At 40.2% G+C, this 22,316-nt stretch overlaps 1 protein-coding gene across 6 annotated transcripts in view; it reads left to right on the plus strand.

The window, feature by feature from the left end:
- LOC140726469 (F-box/WD repeat-containing protein 7) overlaps nucleotides 1-18,849 on the plus strand; it is a 123,281-nt gene extending 104,432 nt beyond the window's left edge. For 5 of the 6 annotated variants that reach the window (XM_073042890.1, XM_073042891.1, XM_073042896.1 and 2 more), the window contains exons 7-11: nucleotides 588-704; nucleotides 4,382-4,563; nucleotides 4,734-4,959; nucleotides 14,942-15,152; nucleotides 17,038-18,849. In XM_073042890.1, coding sequence (XP_072898991.1) covers nucleotides 588-704; nucleotides 4,382-4,563; nucleotides 4,734-4,959; nucleotides 14,942-15,152; nucleotides 17,038-17,306 — 1,005 coding nt within the window. In that variant the 3' untranslated portion in view covers nucleotides 17,307-18,849. The remainder of the gene's footprint in view (nucleotides 1-587; nucleotides 705-4,381; nucleotides 4,564-4,733; nucleotides 4,960-14,941; nucleotides 15,153-17,037) is intronic. The other variant, XM_073042895.1, reaches the window with a different exon arrangement.
- The last annotated feature ends 3,467 nt before the right edge of the window (nucleotides 18,850-22,316 follow it).

The raw sequence follows: 22,316 nt of genomic DNA on the forward strand, positions 1-22,316 counted from the left end.
TACTTTTGTAATGAAGTACAGTTAGACCCAATTTGTCAGTATATTAACTGGTTGTATCACAGCATGGTATGGAAACACCAATGCCCCAGAATGGAAAATATGGCCCAGACTATCACAGATAAACCCCTCCCCTCCTCTCCATTGAACACAGCTACACGGAGCACTGTCGCAGGAAAGTAGCATCCATCATGAAGGACTCTCCACTAATCCAGGTCATGCTCTGCACTCACTGAGGAGCCTCGGAACAGTTACTAGCCCTCAACCATGTTTTTGAACCAGTGGGGATAACATCATTCAATTTCACTGTCCCATCACTGAACTGTTCCCACAACCTATGGACTCACTTTCAGGGACTCTTCATCTCGATATTTTTGTTTATTTATTATTTTTTTTCTTTTGCATTTGCACAGTTGTGTTTTGAGCATTGGTTGTTTGTCCACCCTGTTGGGTGCTGTCTTTCATTGATCCTATTATGGTTCTTGGATTTACTCAGTATACCACAAGAAAACAAATTTCAGGGTTGTATATGGTGACATATATGTAGTTTGATAATAAATTTACTTTGAACGTGAATTATTCTTTCTCAGCAGGTGCTGAAAGGTCACGATGATCATGTAATCACATGTTTACAGTTCTGCGGTAACAGAATTGTCAGTGGCTCTGATGACAACACGTTGAAAGTGTGGTCTGCTGTTACAGGAAAGGTAAGTTTCTTCAGTTCCACCTATTACCTGGTCACTGCTTAAGTGAAGCTAAATTTTGTGAATGCTGGAAGTCAGTTTTGATGAGTTGGAATCAGTTTCCAAGGAAGACCATTTAGCTGAGATGTCAACTACATTTTGGTGCCTTCTGCTTTAATCACTTCTTTGTGAGTTTTAATAATAGAACGTGGAACAGTAGAGTGCACAAACAGAACCTTCAGCTGATGTTGTCTGTGCCAACTATGATGCCAAATGAAACTAATTCCATCTGCTTGCACAGGATCCATATCTGACCATTCCTTTTGTGTTCATGTGTCAATCTTAATGTCTTTGAATGCAACCATCATGTCTGCTTTCACCACTACCCTGACAGCACAATGCAGGCACTCCCCATCTAACAAAAAAAAACAAACATGCCACGCACGTCTTCCTTAAGCTTTTCCTTTTTCACCTTAAAGGCATCCACTCTAGTATTTAATATTTCTACCATAGAAACATAGAAAACCTACAGCACAATACAGGCCCTTCGGCCCATGAAGTTGTGCTGAACATGTCCCTACCTTAGAAATTACTAGGCTTACCTATAGCCCTCTATATTTCTAAGCTCCATGTACCTATTCAAAAATCTGTTCAAAGACCCTATCGTATCTGCCTCCACTACCATTGCCGCCAGCCCATTCCACGCACTCGCCACTCTGAGTAAAAAAAAAACTTACCCCTGACATCTCCTCTGTACCCACTCCCCAGCACCTTAAACCTGTGTCCTCTTGTGGCAACCATTTCAGCCTTGGGGAAAAAGCCTCTGACTATCCACACGATCAATGCCTCTCATCAACTTATACACCTCTATCAGGTCACCTCTTATCCTCCATTGCTCCAGGGAGAAAAGGCTGAGTTCACTCAACCAATTCTCATAAGGCATGTGCCCCAGTTCAGGCAACATCCTTGTAAATCTCTGCACCCTTTCTATGGCTTCCACATCCTTCCTGTAGTGAGGCGACCAGAACTGAGGACAGTACTCCAAATGGGGTCTGACCAGGGTCCTATGTAGCTGCAACATTACCTCTTGACTCCTAAATTCAATTCCACAATTAATGAAGGCCAATACACCATACGCTTTCTTAACCACTGAGTCGACCTGTGCAGCTGCTTTGAGCATCCTATGGACTCAGACCCCAAGATCCCTCTGATCCTCCACGCTGCCAAGAGTCTTACCATTAATGCGATATTCTGCCATCATATTTGACCTACCAAAATGAAGCACTTCACACTTATCTGGGTTGAACTCCATCTGCCACTTCTCAGCCCATTTTTGCATCCTATCAATGTCCCGCTGTAACCTCTAACAGCTCTCCATACTATCCACAACACCTCCAACCTTTGTCATTAGCAAACTTACTAACCCATCCCTCCACTTCCTCATCCAGGTCATTTATAAAAATCACGAAGAATAAGGGTCCCAGAACAGAGCCCTGAGGCACACCACTGGTCACCGACTTCCATGCAGAATATGACCCGTCTACAACCACTTTTTGCCTTCTGTGGGCAAGCCAGTTCTGGATCCACAAAGCAGGGTCCCCTTGGATCCCATGCCTCCTTACTTTCTCAATAAGTCTTGCATGGGGTACCTATCAAATGCCTTGCTGAAATCCATATACACTACATCTACTGCTCTTCCTTCATCCTCAAAAAATTCAGTCTAGCTCGTAAGGCACGACCTGCCCTTGACAAAGCTATGCTGACTATTCCTAATCATATTATACCTCTCCAAATGATCATAAATCCTGCCTCTCAGGATCTTCTCCATCAACTTACTGAGGTAAGACTTACTGGTCTATATCTTACCCTGTGAAGATTCTGATTACCTGTCATATTTATGCCCCTCCAGAATAAACAAACACAAGTTCGTCCAACAGCTCATTATAGTGAATACTGTAATGCAGGTGGCATCATGGTGAACCTTCTCTGAACCCTCTCAAGCCTTTTGTAAAAGGGCAGCCAGAATGGAACACAATTCTCCAAATGCAATCAAACCAAGTTTCATACAGCTGCAACATGACTTCCTGATTCATATACTTAATGTTTTGACCAGTTAAGGTAGGCATATCAAAAGCCTTTTGTTTAAGCACCCTGTCAGCCCAGTTTGCCACCTTCAGGGAGCTAAGGACTTGGATCACAAAGATTCCTCGGTGCATCAGGGTCCTAAAGGTCCTATCATTTGTATCTTCCTCTTGTGTTCGATGCCCCCCCCCCCCCCCCCCAAGTGCAACATCTCATAGTTGGCTGGATCAAACTCTATCTGCCATTTCTCCAACCATATCTTCATTTGATCTATAACCTGCTGAAAACTTGCGTTCTTCATTATCCACAACTGTATCAATTTTTGTATAATCAGTAAATTTAGTATTCCAGCTACATTTTCACTAAAGTCGTTCATATATGTCAATAACAAGAGGTCCCAATGCTGATCCCTGCAGAACACATTGGTCGCATACTTCTAGTCAGAATAATAGCACTCTGCCACAATCCTCATCTTCTTTGGTCAAGCCAGTTTTAAATCTAGTGTATCAAGTCATTGTGGATCCTATGAATCTTCATCTTCTGCATCAGCCTACCAGGAGGAATCTTGTTAGATACCTTACTAAAAATCTATGTTGATAATATCCACTTCCCTACCCTTGTCAGTTATTGTCACCTCAAACAAAAACTCGAGTTTGTAAGACAGGATCTGCTTCACAACCATGCTGATTATCGCTAATAAGGCCACACGTTTACAAATGTGAGTAAATTCTATCCCCATGAGCTCCCTCTAATAGCTTTCCAACCACTGATACAAGGCTCACTGACCTTTAATAGGAAGCTGATGTAAAGTTAGAATTAAGTGCACAAATTTCTCTAATTTTGAAAATTAATTTTGTTTCCTTTTGCTCATAACTACAGAAACATAGCTTGACTGTCAAGAAAAATGGGAAGGCATAAATTGATTTTTTTAAATCCCCTGCTTGATTAATCTTCTTTCCCTCCCCACCCCCACCCCTTGGTGCTAAAACTGCCTGCATATTAGCATTATACTGTTTCTCAATTTCAGCTCAAATGAAGTTCAACTTTAATTGTTGTTCAACTGTGCATGAATACCCGTGAATGTAGCCAAACTAAACAGCATTCCTCTGAGGCCTAGGTGCAAAAGCATTGCGCCATCAGTCATGCACAACAAAAGGTGCATTAATAATAGCAATAACAGTCACACAAAAGATAGTCAACGAGTCAAATTTGTGTGCTGAATACTTTGCATAAATACCACAAGTACATTTTTCACGCAAATGAAATATGACAAGTTTAACCATGTGATTTTTTTTAATGGACACTTTATTTGGCTGAAGTAAAATTCAGAGCATATTCTCCTTGTGTAGAGGCAGATACTGACCTTTAAAGTATTACTTTAACCACTTATGATCTATGGCGTTTATTTATCCGTTCATTTATCCTCAGATTGTTTTGCTAGTCTCTTACATCCAGTGTGATTGAAGATAAGTAGATTTCCTATTCTTTAGTTTTCCAAACAGAAGCATTAAGGTATCATAATGAAACAGCTACAGAAAAGCAAATGAAAATTTATTTAGAATTTAACTTTCAAGCAAATTATAGCAACTCCATTACTTGGTTATTTCCTATTTATTTAGTGTTTACGAACATTAGTAGGGCACACTGGTGGTGTCTGGTCGTCACAGATGAGAGGCAATATCATCATCAGTGGATCAACTGATCGAACATTGAAAGTATGGAATGCAGATTCAGGAGAATGTATTCACACGTTGTATGGTCACACCTCCACTGTGCGTTGCATGCACCTTCATGAAAATAGGTAAGATTCTGCTTCAAATTATAGAATATTCCAAATTGTATTGGTGTTAATTAGGAGGATTCTCTGACGTGTTCATTATAATTTGAAGCAATCTGGCAAACTCACTGCTTGGCTAAATTGATAATAGATAAATATGATCTAAGAGCTGCACCTCTTGTTTATCATTTCAGAGTTGTGAGCGGTTCTCGAGATGCCACTCTTCGTGTTTGGGATATTGAAACAGGACAATGCTTGCATGTGTTGATGGGACACGTAGCAGCAGTGCGATGTGTACAGTACGATGGACGAAGAGTTGTTAGTGGGGCATATGATTTCATGGTTAAGGTGTGGGATCCTGAAACAGAAACTTGCCTGCATACGTTACAGGGACACACCAACAGAGTCTATTCATTGCAGGTGAGAAACTGGAGACATTTTAATATTTTCCCTTTTTAAATGTTTTTGTTTGTCTGCTACAGCAAAAGAAAAATGTATTATTATTCAACAGGATGTGTTGAGCTACACATGACTAATCATTTATATAAATGCAAGGCAGCTTGACATCTGGATGCTTTATTGTTCAATGAACTTGATAACCTATTTTTTTATTGAAGTATTATTCTGCAATGCCAGGCACAGAAGATGGATCAGCTACCTGATCTGACTTGTGCATGGAAAGCAGGAAAGAGTTGGAATTTAACTTGTGGATGGGTAAATTGAGATTAAATTGGCATTAGAGCTCGAGCTGAAAGCTATGCAACCTGCCCAATTCTGCCCAGCTTTGAAGAGGTTGACCAGCCAGCACTGCAGTGATGCACAGGTTTTGGGAGGATAAGGGAAGTATGCAGTTATTGTTGGGGAGACTGGCATCAAGACAGTGCTCTGAAGTTTCAGTAGGGGGTCATGGGAGATAGTTTGAGGTGATTGTGGGGGGGGGGGTCTCAATTGGTACAGAGCAAAGAAGATTCATGTTGCTCAATAACTTGCAGATTGGTAATGCAAAATTAAGATCCCATTTCCTGGGAGTAGCTTACAACAGGCAGCTCCAAAGTAGTCTCTTGATGACCTTCAGCTCATTCAGGAGAATAAGGAGGTGTTAGACAGGAAATGGTCACCCCTGAGTTGCAGGAGGCAAGTACCTGGGTGTCTGACAGGAGTGGGAAAGGGCAGAGATACCCTGTGTAGAGTACCCCTGTGACCTTCTCCCTCAATAATAAATATACAACTTCGGATACATTGGAAGGGTCAGGGGTGGGGGGTAGAGCTGAACTGACCAGATCTCTAGCACTGAGTCTGGTTCTTTGGCTTAGAAAGGAAGGGGGAAGAAGATGGGTGCAATAGTAATGGGGTATTCCATAATTAGAGGAGCAGAAAGCAGATTCTGTGGGCATGCAAATGTCATCCAGATGGTATTTGCCTCTCAGGTGCCAGGGTCAGGGATAGCTCTGATGGGGTCCATGGTTTCCAAAGGGGGAGGGTGAACAGCCTGAAGTCATGGTACATATTGGTACTAATAACATGGGTAAGTAAAAGGTGTGGAGGTCCTGAAGCGCAAATATAGGGAGTTGGGCAGAAAGCTGAAAAGCAGGACCTCACTGGATTGCTGCCTGTGCCATGTGTCAGTGAGGGTAAGAATAGGATGATTTGGTAGATGACTGGGTCGCTGAAGAATTTGTGCGGGGGAAGGGTTTCAGGTTTCTGGATCATTGGGGATCCCTGCTGGGATAGGTGTGACCTGTGCAAAAGAGACAGGTTACACCTGAAACCAAGAGGAACCAATATCGTTGTGGAAAGGTTTGCTAGAGCTTTTGGGAAGGGTTTATAGTAATTTGGCAGGGGACTGGGAACCAGAGTAATAGAGCTAAGGATGGGGCAGTTGGTATATAACTAAATGCAGTAGGTTTGTGAGAGGAAGGACAGGCAGAGGATGAGGCAAATTTGCAGTCAGTGGGATGGGTTACACCTATAATGGGAGTAGAATCGAAAAATATGACTACAGGACTGAAGTCGGTCTATTTGAATGCACACAGTTGACAAAATAAGGTAGCTGATCTTGTAGCGTGGTTAGAGATTGACAAGTTTGATGTAGGAAGGTATCTCTGTGTTGTGGCTGAAAGAAGGTAGATAGTTGGGAGCTTAACATCTAGAATACACATTGTATTGAAGGGACAGATGGGTAGGCAGAGGAGGTGGTGTCTCTCGGTTTAAAAAATGAAATCAAATATTTAGAGGTGACAAAGATGTAGAATTATTGTGGGTAGAGTTAAGAAACTGCAAGGGTAAAAAGACCCTGATAGAAATTACATACAGGGCTCTGAACAGTAGCCGGGATGCGAGCTACAAGTTACAACAGAAAATAGAAATGACTTTTTTTTTTAAAAAGGCAATGTTGCAATAGTTGAGGGGAATTTCACTAAGCGGCTAGATCGAGAAAATCTGTTTTGTGCTGGATCCCAATAGGTAGAATACCAATGATAGGGCTTTTTAGAGCAGCTTGAGCCCAATAGCAGAACAGCAGTTCTGGGCTGGGTGTTTTTATGACCCAGATTTGATTAGAGAGCTTAAGGTAAAGGAACCTTTAGGAGTGATCATAATATAATAGAATTCGCCCTGTAGTTTGAGAAGAAGCTAAAATTGGATGTATCAGTATTACAAAGGAGTAAAGAGAATTAAAGGCATGAAAGAGGAGCTGGCCAAAGTTGATTGGAAGGGAACACTAGCAGGGATGACAGCAATGGCTGGTGTTTCTGGGGGAAATTTGGAAGGCGCTGGAGAGATGTATCTCAAAGATGAAGAACTACTCTAAAGGAAGGATGAGATTACGGTGGCTGACAAGGGAAGTCAAAGACAGCATAAAAGTCAAAGAGGAGGCATATATTGTAGTGGATTGGGAAGTTTTAAAAAACCAACAGAAGGCAGCAAAAAAGTCATAAAGAAAAGATGAAATATGAAGATAAGCTAGTCAGTAATATAAGAGGGTCTCAAAAGCTTTTCAAATGTATAAAGAGTAGAAGAGAGACAAGTGGATATTGGCGAGCTGGAAAATGATGCTGGCGAGGTAGTAATCGGGACAAAGAAATGACAGCCAAACTTGATCAGTATTTTGTGTCGGACTTCTCTGTGGAAGACACCAGTCGAATGTGAGAGTGTCGGGCAGAAGCAAGTGCTGTTCCTATTAGTAGGAAGGTGCTTGGGAAGCTGAAAAGTCTGAAGATAGATGTCATGGACCAGATGGACTATACCCCAGGGTAATGAAAGAGGTCACTGAAGAGATTCTGAAGGTATTAGTAATGATCTTTCAAGAATCACCAGATTCTGGAATGGTTCTGGAGGACTGGAAAATTGCAAATGTCCCTCTACTCTTTAAGAAGAGAGGGAGGCAGAAGAAATGAAATAAGGCAACACGAGTGAATCTGCAGATGCTGGAAATAAATGAAAACACAAAATACTGGCAGAACTCAGCAGGCCAGACAGCATCTATGGGAGGAGGTAGTGACGACGTTTCGGGCCGAAACCGTTCTTCATCAGGGATGCTGTCTGGCCTGCTGAGTTCTGCCAACATTTCATGTTTTCAGAAATGAAATAAGCTGGTTAGCCTGACTTCAGAAGTTGAAAAGATGTTGGAGTCCATTATTAAGGATGGGGTTTCAAGGTACTTAGAAACACATGATAATGTAGGTGAACGTCAACATGGTTTCTAAAGGGGAAACCTTGCATGACAAATCTGTTGGAATTCTTTGAGGAAATAACAGGTGGGATCGACAGAGTTGGTGGATGTTTGGATTTTCAGAAGGTTTTTGACAAGGTGCTACATATGATGCTGTTTAACAAGATAAGAGCCTATGGTATTATAGGAAAGGTACTAGATTGGATAGGTACTGCCTGGCCTGCTGAGTTCCTCCAGCATTTTGGACTGGCAGGAGGCAAAGAGTGAGAATAACGGGAACCTTTTCTGGTTGGACCACTTATTGGATGAAGGAATTAATGACTTTGTGGCCAAGTTTACAGATGATACAGATAGGTGAAGGGACAGGTAGTGTTAAGGAAGAAGAGTGTTTGCAGAAGGACTTGGATCAGGGGAATGGGCAATGAAGTGGCAGATGGAATACAGTGCAGGGAAGTGTTTGGTCATGCACTTTGGTAGAAGGAATAAAGGTGTGGACTATTTTCTAAATGAGAAGAAAATTCAAAAACCAGAGGTGCCAAGGGATGGGAGTTCTTGTGCAGGATTCCCTAAAGGTTAGCTTGCAGGTTGAGTCAGTGGTAGGGAAGGCAATGCAATATTAGCATTCATTTCTAGAATCCAAATTCTAGAATTCAGTACTATAATATAAAAGCAAGCATGTAATGCTGAAACTTTGTCAGTGGTCAGACCACGCTTGGAGTATTTTGAGTAGTTTTCAGCCCTTTATCTGAGAATAGATGTGTTGGCATTGGAGAGAGTCCAGAGGAGGTTCATGAAAATGATCCCAGGAATGTAAAGGTTAACATGTGAGAAGCATTTGATAGCTCTGGGCCTGTACTTGGTGGAGTTTGGAAGAATGGTTGGGGGCGGGGGGGGGGGGGGGTGGTTGCAGAATCTCACTGAAACCTATCGAATATTGGAAGGCTTTGATAGAGTGGTTGTGGAGAGGACGTTCCCTATATTGGGGTAGTCTAGCACCAGATGGCACAGCCTAAGAATTAAGGGACGTCTATTTAGAACAGAGATGAGGAAAATTTTCTTTAGGTAGAGGACGGTGAATCTGTGGAATTTGTTGCCCCAGATGACTGTGCGAGCCAGTTCATTGGGTATATTTAAGACGGTGGTTTATAGCTTCTTGGTTAGTCAGGGAGTCAAAGGTTGCAGGGAGAAGGCTGGAAAATGGAGTTGAGAGGGATAATAAATCAGCCATGATGGAATGGCGGAGCAAACTCTAGGCCAAATTACCTACCTAATTCTGCTCCTGTCTTGTGTTCTTGTAGCACGTCTAAATTGTTCTGCAATGCTTCAGAGGGGATGTTGCATAAGGCATTACATCATCACAACTGTTATTGAAATGGAAATTGGACCCTGGTTCAGCAGTATACAATTGAATCATGATTTGACCCAGAATTGGTTGCAAATGCGATTTACTCTGTTCTAAATTGATTTTCAATCACTTGGAAAAAAAATAGCAATATCCCTTTGCATTTCTAGCCATGTGTTTCTTGTCTGATCCCACTGAGGGGAAATGAGAGATAATTTTACAGGCAGTGATCCTATGTGCTATTTCTTAGCACAGACTCTGCGGATTAGAATTATAATAAACTGAATTTCAAGTTAATGACTGCTGTTGCTAATGTGTACATGTAGGCTATGCAGTGGATCAATGGTGTTTTAAGTGGCAGCAGATTAATCAGCCCCTAAATAGATACTTCTATACTACTTCACATACACTCCGCTGTAAAGAAACAGTGGTATCTTGTGAATCCAATTAGTTAGCTTTGTCTCAGAGATTTCTCTCCAAATATTTCACAAGCTTTATTCTCTTTTTGTGTTTTTAGGAGACTATGGAGCAGTTTTTAAAAAATAATTGTTATTAATCAAGATTTTGAAAGAGTTGATCATTGTTCTAGTTGTACTGTTGAACAATGAACTACCAATATTTTTGAATGATTTAGAGGAAAGCTCTTAGCTTTATTGCCACTAATGATGCAATTTAAGATGTTGATAATGTTTAAATCCATCTGTGGTTTCCCTGATTTCTGTAAACTCCTATAATTTTATTTTCTGGGGTAGGCCTTTTATGCCCTCCATGCTGATGGTGTGTTAATAATCAGTTGTTACACTCACTGTTTGGCTGACACAATTGTTTGCCTTCTTTGATAGAGTGGTGAAGAAAGCTTTTGATATGCTGGCCTTTATAAATCAGAGCATTGAGTATAGGAGTTCGGATGTAATGTTAAAATTGTACAAGGCATTGGTAAGGCCAAATTTGGAGTATTGTGTACAGTTCTGGTCACCGAATTATAGGAAAGATGTCAACAAAATAGAGTACAGAGGAGTTACCTGGGTTTCAGCACCTAAGTTACAGAGAAAGGTTGAACAAGTTAAGTCTTTATTTGGAGTGTAGAAGGTTGAGGGGGGACTTGATTGAGGTATTTAAAATTGAGGGGGATAGATAGAGTTGATGTAGATAGACTTTTTCCATTGAGAGTAGGGGAGATTCAAACAAGAGGACATGAGTTGAGAGTTGGGGGCAAAAGTTTAGGGGTAACAAGAGGGGGAACTTCTTTATTCAGAGAGTGGTAGCTGTGTGGAACGAGCTTCCAGTAGAAGTGGTAGAGGCAGGTTCAGTATTATCATTTAAAGTAAAATTGGATAGGTATATGGGCAGGAAAGGAATGGAGGGTTATGGGCTGAGTGCAGGTCAGTGGGATTAGGTGAGAGTAAGCGTTCGGCACGGACTAGAAGGGCTGAGATGGCCTGTTTCTGTGCTGTAATTGTTGTATGGTTATAGATGAGCTACTGCAAGGGAAGGGATAGAAGAAGGAGAGTATGAGTGATAGTGTGAAATTTCCACAAGTCCAAGCGCTAGGACAGTAACTTCAACTCTACTTTGGCTGGTGAACAGGTGTAAACCTCTACACACCCGATACTTTTCTCTTTTCTACCCCTCTGATCTCCTTCCTATTAATTTGCACCTCACTCTGCACCATGTACCCTTTTTCTTTATATCTGCTGCTCTCTGTCACTGACTCTTTGAGCATGTTTCTTATACTCTCACAAATCATCTTTCTCCTTCTCCCACTCTGTATCACTCTTTGTGCCCTTGTGTATGCTTGTCTTTGATTCTGCCATTCTCTGTACCCCTGCCATCTAGTAATGTCATCAGTTGAGTTCAGGTCAGTGGTGACTTCAGTGCCTTAAGAATGATGTGGACTACTGAAATAGTTGGGTTGTGGAGATATTAAAATGATCATATCTAAGTGTTAATCCAACAATCCATAACACTTACTGTAAGGGCGACATGATATCTTTACGGTATAGGTGACCCGGGCTCAATTCCCACCGCTGCCTGTAAGAAGTTTTGTATGTTCTCCCTGTGACTGCGTAGGTTTCCTCTGGATGCTGTAGTTTCCTTCCACAATCCAAAGATCTACTGGTTGGTAGGTTACTGGCATGCTTAGAACATTGGTTGATTGGTAGAAGGCAGTGAGTGGGGAAGAAAGGATCCCTTTCTGGCTGTCTGCCAGTAACTAGTGTTCTGCAGGGGTCAGTGTTGGGGCTGCTGCTTTCTATGCTATTTATCAGTGATTTAGATGACGGAATAGATGGTTTTGTTGCCAAGTTTGCAGATGATACAAAGATTGGTGGAGGGCCAGGTAGTGTTGAAACAGGTAGGCTGCAGAAGGACTTAGACAGATGAGGAGAATGGTAAGAAATTGGCAAATGAACTACAATGTTGGAAAATGCATGGTCATGCATTTTGGTAGTAGAAATAAATGTGCAGACTATTTTCTAAACGGGGCGAAAATACAAAAAATCTGAGATACAAAGGGACATTGGAGTCCTTGCATAGAACACCCTTAAGGTTTTCTTTCAGGTTGAGTCAGTGGTAAGGAAGGCAAATGCAATGTTAGCATTCATTTCAGAAATCTAGAATACAAGAGCAGGGATGTGATGCTGAGGCTTTATAAGGCACTGGTGAGGCCTCACCATAAGTATTGTATACAGTTTTAGGCACCTCATCTGGAGAGGGTTCAGAGGAGGTTCATAAGGATGATTCCGAGAATAAAAGGGGTTATCGTACAAAGAATGTTTGATAATTCTGAGTTCATACTCACTGGAATTTAGAAGGATGAGGGATGATATCATTGAAACCTTTAAAATGTTGAAAGACCTAGGTGGAATAGATGTGGAAAGGATGTTTCCTATGGTGGGGGAGTCTATGACAAGAGGACACAGCCTCAGGATAGAGGGGCGTCTATTTAAAACAGATGCGGAGAAATTTCTTTAGCCAGAGGATGGTGAATTTGTAACCACAGGCAGCTTTGGAAGCCAGGTTGTTGGGTGTATTTAATTAAGGTAGAATTTAATAAGTTCTTGATTGGACATGGCAAAGGTTATGGGGAGAAGGCCAGGGAGTGGGGCTGAGGAGAGGGAAAAGAGATCATCCATAATTGAATGGACAATGGTCCAAATGACCTATTTCTGCTTCTGTCTTATGTTCAATTGGTCATTGAAAATTGTCCTGTAATTGGGCTAGGGTTAAATCGGTGGTTGCTGGGCTGTGTGTCTCGAAGGGGCAGAATGGCCCATTTCACACTGTATCTCAAACGGCTTTAATTTTTGAGCAATAAAATAACACTACAATATCCTTCAGTTAAATTGGCAGCATCTCTTCATTAGTGATGTTGTACACAGTTTTCATTTAGTGCTTCAGCCCTGTTCTCTGCAAGACCTGCTTAATCCATCCCACATTTTGTTGTTATTTTACTAGAATGTCTTTCTAAGAGGCCATGAATGTTGTATTTTATTTATGATAAGAGCCAGATTTGCAATCCTAGATGACTGTAAAGGTCACTCCCAAGAAACAACTTTTATTTTAACATGTGTAATTAGATACGAATCTCTGGTGATAACAAAAGAAATTGCTGGAAGTAATCAGCAGGTGAGGTTGCTGCATCACACATTCCATTTGTTCTCACCACCTCTCCATCTCCTCCCTGAAACTTAAAGCAATGAATTTCTGACTCTCAGTTCTGCTGATGGGCCATCAACCTGAAATGTAACAAGATCTGTTTTGCATCTGCACTTTTGCTTTACGGTCTCTAATACTTTCAAGTCACATTTTAAGGCAGCGCCTTAGCCTTGCTGCTCATTTGCCAGCTACTCATTCCGCTACTTGCCACCATAAGCTGCACTGGCTGTTGTCTGAGTACGCACCCAATGTTCCATTTGCTGACCCCACGCAGGTCCACACAATATATCACCAGCTCTCCTTACCCGATATTTGCACATCTATACCCTATTATATCTGTACCCTACCCTACTATTATACAGTGAGATCTGTATCTGCTATAATTTTACCTGCTGTTGTGTCGTAAGAGACTTGTTCCCACCAGTGCCATATCTATTTTACAATGAAAAAAAAAACATGCCCACCAGTACAATTCTAGAGCTGCATTTTGACACTGGTCCAGAGATTGAGTTGGGTCATCTCTTGATTGATTATTTGGTGCCTCATCTTTGTAAGGCTTTTGGCTTTGGGCTCCTGGGGATAGGACACACAGCTGAGGAGTAGAATCCAATATTTTATGGCAATCCTCCTGTAACCCACTTCCACGCCCTTGGTATTACAGGTACTGTATCTCCTTGTAAGAAGATGTGCTTGACATTTGGACTTCTAAGCTTACAATGGGAACAACTTGTGTGGTGGGCACCATGGTAGTGTAATAGTTAGCAGGACACTATTACAGCTCAGGGCTTTGGAGTTAATTCCTATGTCGTATGTTAAGAGTCTCTGTAGGTCCTCCCCATGAAATGTGTGGATTTTCCCTGGGTGCTTCAGTTTCCTCCCACAGTCCAAAGATGTATTGGTGGGTTAATTGATCATTGTAAATTGTTCTGTGATTAGATTAGGATTAATTGGGCTTGGGGGTTGTTGGGATGGCATGGCTTGAAGGGCCTACTCCACGCTGTATCACTAGCCAGCTAAATATATACATAATAAATAAAAATATTTTTATTTGGTCCTGTTATTCCCTTATTTGGTTTCCTTTTTGTTGCTACATTCAAAAGCAAAGTACTGCAAATGTGAATACACAATATATAGGACAAAATACTGGAAACTGCATGTCAAGTAACATTTGTAAAGAGAAATGGGTTTAACATTTCATGTTGAAAACATGCTTTTGTTCAATGTTTTCTTATTTGTCGTAGTCTTCCTCTTCTGTCTTATTTTAACCCTTGTATCTTTAGTTTGGATTTTTAGCTGCATGGCATTGTTTTCCTCATAATGCAATTGTGAATGTTCACACTTTGAAAGCCTCCCATTTTTCTCATTATTTTGTTTAATTCCAATTCATTCCAGGTTGGGTCTCTTATTTAATTGACTCATCATAAGTTGAGTAGTTTTGCACCATTGATAGTGTGATCTTGTTCCCCAAAGCAATCTCCAGTTATTCCTTCAACAGTAGCAGGTTATGCTGCCTTTCTTTCCCCTGGGCCTGAAAACACATCTGTCAGTTTTCTTGTACACATTTTGTAATTCTTGGCACCCTTGACATTTACTCGATTGTAATATTGTCCACAATGCAATTATATAAATGCATAGGGTGTCGTTTAAAATACATTGAAACCTACTTAATTCACAAGGCAGGTCTGAGAAAACACTAACAGTAGACTGTGTACTACTTTTCCTCAACTTTGCAGTTCGATGGCATCCATGTAGTAAGTGGTTCACTTGATACCTCTATCCGTGTTTGGGACGTGGAGACTGGGAATTGTATTCACACGTTAACAGGACATCAGTCATTAACAAGTGGAATGGAACTGAAGGACAACACTCTAGTGTCTGGGAATGCAGATTCCACTGTAAAAATCTGGGACATCAAAACAGGACAGTGTTTACAGACATTACAAGGTGAGTATTTTTTTTTAAAAAGCATCCTTCAACCAGAAAACCTGTTTTAATTGAAAACCCTGTTTTTTAAAAAAAAAAGCTTTATTTCCATTGGCAAATCCCAAATATAGTTCTGCCTTCATTAGCACAGTTTATCTTCACATTATTTTAGGGAATTATCAGGGGAATTATCTTTGGTGTCCAAGAATTTGTACTCTATCTGCATCTCTTTACAAAAAAAAACATTATTTTGTTTTGGTGCTTGTTTAAAATTGTATACACGTTTGATTACAACAGTGACTTCAATCCAAAAATGTTTCTGAAGCATCCTTTGGCTGTGTAAAGTGCTTAAAACTGCAAGCTTTTTATCACGTTTGACTATTGAAACCATGAGAAATACAAGCTTGGATGATAAAAATAGCTCAGCAACATACACTGACAATCCATTTTGAAAATTATACTGTTTAATATCTTTTAGTTTCAAAACATTAACAATTTTCATTTGGTCTCAACTTTTGGATGCTGAAATGGAAAATGGATTGAAAGGTGCTTTACTGAACCATATGGGAGTGACGATTCTAAATTTGAGCTTTGATCTACACCAAGCCAGCAGTGGGATTACAACAATTGTTTTGTCTTCCTGGTCAGGGCCAACACAGATTGAGCAAAATGAGTTGTCGTTCATAAACCTAGTCTCTATCATGTTACTTAAAGGGATGTTGTGGAAAGCAAAATTTGGAAATGATAGGCTTAATAATTCTGTCCTGTCTGTTCCTATAGAGCAGCCATGCTCTAATGCACAAAAATCCAGTTTTACTAATCTGGTCAAATTTTAACTTTGTAAAGTATGCCAGTCCATCAACACAAGGAGGTAGTGGTGCTTGTTTCCCAGCTGTAGCCCATACTAAAATATGCTGGCTAGGGTGCAGCATTGAAACCCACATCATGGTACTGAACAGTGTACCAATAAGCAATAAGCATGACCTACACCAGCCCTCACTTGCTTCTGTGGGGTGAATCTTAGCTGAATATACCCAAGGTTCCTGCACTACAGTATACATATATAAAACAAGATTTCATGCTATGTTCCCAGTACAGCAGCACTGTTAATAATGTATCTCTGTATATGTAAAGGCCCTTTTTAGTGTGAATTCCACTGCTGCTCTCGGTCCTGAGAATGCATCCTAAGGACTTTATATATGCCAAAGAATTTTCACCCAATTCTCTGACAGGCGGATTTAACAGATGTTTTTATATTTTAAAAAATGTAGGAGATAAAGGCATCATTTCCTTGTAAGCATAAAATGCCTCTTGTTAGTTTTGTTTGGTAGGATTAATTTTTATGGTATATATGGGTTGCACTTAAATCTATCTCCACTGTGTCACTTTCTTTTCCCAAATACGTGGCCATAGATCATTCACCAATTGCTGAAAATGCTATAAAAGGAAGAGAATACAACAGACAATGAATTCAGGTGTAAATGTTTTTTTCTGGGGGGAGGGTCAGGGCATTTGGTCTGAATACCTTCCATGAAAAGCAGTATAAATTGTTGTTATTTAAGCAGGAATTAAGCTGAAGTTAAGTACATCACTGATTTAGACATTTTTAACAAAAGAGAAAACAAATCATAAAAATAACTTATTTTGTCAAAATGCCTAGCAAATGTTAGCCAATTTTCTCCCTTTGTCAATCATCCAACATATGTGGCAATTTTTAGTATCAGTGTTATAAGGTTTGTGTATTAATCACTCTCTTAATACAGAAAATTAACTTCAATCTCAATTTTCAATTGTTCATGATGTGTTGGAAGTTCATTCCTGTCACTAACATGAGATTATTTTCGGTGCGTAACTTTTTTTTAGCAATTGACTTGTTGATTTATTTTCCTTTTATTTTCCTCATTAGGGCCTAGCAAACATCAGAGCGCAGTGACATGCCTCCAATTCAACAAGAACTTTGTGGTAACTAGCTCAGATGATGGCACTGTGAAACTTTGGGACCTGAAAACAGGAGAGTTCATTCGGAATTTGGTTACACTGGAAAGTGGGGGCAGTGGAGGTGTTGTCTGGAGAATCAGAGCATCGAATACAAAGCTTGTGTGTGCAGTAGGAAGCAGAAATGGGACTGAGGAAACAAAGCTGCTTGTGCTGGACTTTGATGTGGACATGAAGTGAAGAATTCAAATAGGAATTCGTCTATCTATTAAGTCAGTGTACATCACCCTGCTGCTGGTGGGTACAGGATGTTGGCTTGGGTCAACAGGATGTCACGATGAAGACAAAGACCTATGGATCGCCGGGAAAGGGAGCAAGGGAGGACATGTTATAACTAACAGAATCTGACTTGGTCAGATGCACAAATTGTCATGTTATATCTGACTTCCCTTTGACTCTGGGCAGTTTTGTCCAGAAAGACTTGATACAAAGCCTAGTGCAATTATTATTTTTTTATTGATTATCAGCACCCAGGTCACAGCAGCAAGGCATAAAAAGTTTATTTGAAAAGTTGTTTTAAACAAGCTGCTTATCGGGCCAAGAGCTGGTTTTCTTAAAGACTTGGGTTATGTCTGCCTCAATTTGTCCTTTCAGGTTTCAACATTTGAAACCTTACTGTGAATTTTGTACAATTTTTTATATATATATTAAAAAAAATAAATATATATATATAAAAAGCCTAATGTTGCCAACAATCGGTCACAGTATTAACATGTATTTCTCTATTTATTCACCACTGCTTCCAGATTGTTTTAATGAGGGTTATATAGTTCTTCAGAGGCAAATTATCCTGAGTGATCTAAGTGCTTAAAGAACTCAGTAACTTAAGGAGTTCTTGATTATTCAAATAGGTCTTGCTAAAGTTGTCCCATCCCTGTACTGTAATCCCAGTGGCCAAATAATTTGCTGCTATGTATTCTATTGTGACATTTCACATCCAGATTCTAGTTCTAAATTTGATCTGGTATGAATAATTTTTGACTTATTAAAAAAAAGGCTATTGCCACAGAAACTTGAGCCAACTGTGCCTCAAAGAGGCTGAAAGAAAGGAGGAGATGCAAAATGGCATTGTGATTTGCTTACGAGAAGGAAATTGAGAAGAGTTAAAGTGCTATATCGGAATGTTTTTTGTTTCTGGACAATGTTGAACACATTCCTTCAGATGGGAGCTCTTTCAGCCTGTATTATAGAGAATTTTATTGTGAGGACTATAGTGGAACAGACAAAAGAAGCAACTAAGGTTACTGACATAATGCAAAAAGAACATAAAATTTAAGTGAGATGTGCATATAAATAAAAGGTGTCATTGCTTGTCAGTCTTAGTGTAAACAGTATTGAAATATCCAACTGCTACAGTTATTGCTGTGAATTACTGACAAAACAATACTGAATGTTTTGTCTTGTAACACAGCACAGGCAAAATAGCAAATTTTTGTCTCATTATTATTCAAAATCCACAACTCAACATGAACTGTGAAAGTGGTTTAACACTGTATATTAAACAACCTTGAGTTAGATGCTTTGTTTTTCTTTTTATTTTCCTGTTAATTTATAGTCTGGTTTTTAAGGCAAAAAAATCAGATTTCAGGTATTTTACTTTACAGTATGTAACTGCCTGATGTAATGGTGAAACCTAAAAGGGATTGTGTCTATGGTTTGATCCACTTAGAATTTTTATTTTCTTATAACTTAAGTGCAATAAAATGTGCTTTTTCATTTGAAATTGTTGTGCATGTTTAGTTTTCCCATTGGACTGTGTGGTTTGTGTTGAAGCCTATTTTCCTCATTAATCAGATGACATTTGCCTCACCCAGGCCTGCTGTTTTCCTTGTATTCTAGTACAGTGATCAGCGCTAAAGTCATCAGTTTTCACATGCTCATTTGATTCTTTAATGCAGTTGGATTTTTTAAAAAAAAAACAGATGTTTTTGCAGTGCCTTACTGGGATGGATGTGAGGAAAAAATAGTCAATATTATAGTTATGCCTGTTTTGGCAAAGATTGCGCAGATAGGTTTAAAAAGATGCTAGTTAAGTTTTATATAGCAAGGAACAGATAAATTGATTTTATTTTGCCAGCACCATATTTATATGGGCTTTCCTCTCCATTTTGCTGTATGTTCTATGATTGCATGGATCAGGACCTTCACAGTTCTTGCCAATATTACCTCAAGTCAACCAGTAGTGGAGATGGCTCACTGAATTCATTTAATAAACAGCAGAGGTACCTAGATCTAGCAAAGTATTAAATTTATGGTTCAGCAAATTACAGAAGTAAGTACATTGTTTTATTTAATAGGAAGGATGCAACTAGCTGTATGCCTTGAGTTTCTGTACTGGGGCTACTTTAATACATGATTTATGAGGCCCCGCCTAAGCTGCAATATTGGAATTTAACTGTAATTGGCCAGATCTTCTGACCTGTGCACCTTGCATCTTTGCTATCTCTGATTCTTGGTTTTAGTTGCATCTAGGGTCTCTTGTTTCCGTCTCATCCAATCCTAGAGTTTATGACCTTCTACTTGGCCATTTCTGTCCACCCAGTTCCAAACACCAAACTTGTCTCAGTACGGATATGCATGTCAAGCCAATTATACCTCTGGGTTGAAGCAATGGACTGCAGTGGCAGGAAAAGCTGTGGTTAGTGGTCAATACTCCACAGACATGATTTAATAATATGATTTGTGTTTCTAAAACGTTCAAATGTACTTGCATATTCCCCCAAAAATAAATATGCCCACTGAATTTACAAATTACTACTATTAGTAAAAATCCACCATTTTGTTTGTTATAACTCAGCTGCAGTTTTTGTTTGAAGTTCATTTGCAGTTTAGGTAGAATGTTTGAGGGAATAATATTTGCTGATGAGCAAATGAAGTCATCTACTAGACCCAGAGAATCAGCAAAAAGGCATGAACAATTTAATGGGATTGTGGTATACTTTATTCGTTATCCTCTTCACAACTTTTGTACCATCTTGGGAATGTAAATGAGAACACCATGTATAACAGTTTAAATTTTGTTTCCCTTTCAATTTGTTATGTGGATAATGTGTGCACAGTTTCCAGGTGAACTCCCATTTGTCAAGGCATAAAATTCTTCTTAAGGTCTTGCTCATGATTTGTTTTGCTTGTATTTTCCAGATGCATTTGAATAAAAATTTATTTGTGAGATAATGGGAATATCCCACTGTTGAATGAGTTGAGTAATTTAGTTTTGTTTTATTGGCCGAGAAGAGGTTTTTGATGTACAAAAGAATCTCCTTAGAATTGTTCAAATGATTTTGGGACTCGTGGAAATTATGGAGCATTTAAAATTGAAGTGAAACATTTTGGAATAGAAACCCCCAACCCAAAACAGCTGTTGAATTTTATAGTGTTAAGCCACCATCTTCAAAAGTATTTCGTCAGAATCTAGGATGACGTGTTTCTACACTGATTTTGTGCATTCTACAATAAAAACTGAGGACGATGCATAACTGAAAATAACCAAGAAAATGAGGTGCCTGCCACCAGTGGATAACTCAAGATTGTTTGCTTCTGTGTGTTCCTTGGATATGAGATTATCAAAATCATTTAGAATGCTGGTTCTCCACTGAGTGATTGGAGATCGGGGATTCCACTGTAGTAGGAATGTTGTAATTCTTTTCACTGAGCATTGAACACATTTTATGATCTTTTCCTATGTCCACTTTAGGAAAAAGCTTGGATCAGTGTGTGTCTTTATGAAGTCCAGTATTAATTATCTGACCAATGAATATAAAAAGCTCAGATGGCTGCAGTCAGTATGAGAGGTCATTTGTTGGTGACACGGCACAGGTTTTAAGAGCTTGGGTGCAATCATAATGATCTAGTAGGCAGTCGACAGCAGCCAATAAAAAGGGAAGTGTAAATGGAACACTATTGTGTGAGTGGACAGTGTTAGTGGTCAGGCTTAAGGGAGAACAGGGTTGGGCAAGCACAAGCAGAGGTTCTCGTAACAGCTGATGTGTTTTGAATGGGTCAGTAGTTTTCCCTGTGTGAGATGTGGGAATTTTGGGAGACTGTGCTAAGAAACTGAAGCTGCATATACTTCGGCTCATACAGGAAAATGTAAAGGTGATAGCTACAGAGAGGAAGTCACCCCTAAGTTGCAGGAGGCAGGTACCTGGGTTACTGTCAGGAGAGGGAAAGGGTATAGGTAGCTAGTGCAAAGCATCCCAGTGCCATTCACTCAATAAGCATACCACATTGATAGTAATTGATCAGCCATGATCTCAAAATGGCAGTGCAGGCTCAAAGGGCCGAATGGTCTACTTCTGCACCTATTGTCTATTGAATATTGGATGAAAATGACCAACCAAAGGGAAGCTGCAGCAACTTGATCTGTCTCTGTGGCTCAGAAAGGAACAAGAGAAGAGGAGTGCAGTAGTGAGGGGGGATTTCATAATTAGAGGAGCAGGCAGCAGTTTCTGTGGATGAGGTACTCGAGTGGCATGTTGCCTCCCAGGTGCCAGGGTCAGGGATGTCTTGGATCAGGTCCACAGCATAGTAACGTTGGAGGGTTAACAGCCAGAAATTGTGGTACATATTGGTACGAGTGAGGTAGGTAGGAAGGGGGGGGGGGGATGTCCTGAAGAGAATAAAGGTAGTTTGAACACTGAAAAGCAGGACCTCCAGGGTAGTAGTCTCTGGATTGTTGTCTATGCCAATGTGGGTAAGAATTGAATGATACGGCAGATTAATGCATAGCTGAAGAATTGGTGCAGTTGTCAGGGTTTCAGATTGCTGGATTATTGGGAGCTCTATTGGGGAAGATGTGACCTTTACAAAAAGGATGGGTTACCTGAGGGGGACCAATATCCTTGTGGGCAGGTTTGCTAGAGATGTTGGGGAGGGTTTAAATTTGGCAGGGAGATGGGGCTGAGGGTGGGCAGTTGGTATACAACCTCCTACAAGTATCTGGGAGTACAGTTAGACGAGAAGCTAGACTGGACTGCCAACACAGATGCCTTGTGCAGGAAGGCACAGAGTCGACTGTACTTCCTTAGAAGGTTGGCGTCATTCAATGTTTGTAGTGAGATGCTGAAGATGTTCTATAGGTCAGTTGTGGAGAGCGCCCTCTTCTTTGGTGGCGTGTTGGGGAGGCAGCATTAAGAAGAGGGACGCCTCACGTCTTAATAAGCTGGTAAGGAAGGCGGGCTCTGTCGTGGG

Source organism: Hemitrygon akajei, chromosome 4 (assembly GCF_048418815.1).
Source record: "Hemitrygon akajei chromosome 4, sHemAka1.3, whole genome shotgun sequence".
Taxonomy (NCBI): Eukaryota; Metazoa; Chordata; class Chondrichthyes; order Myliobatiformes; family Dasyatidae; genus Hemitrygon; species Hemitrygon akajei.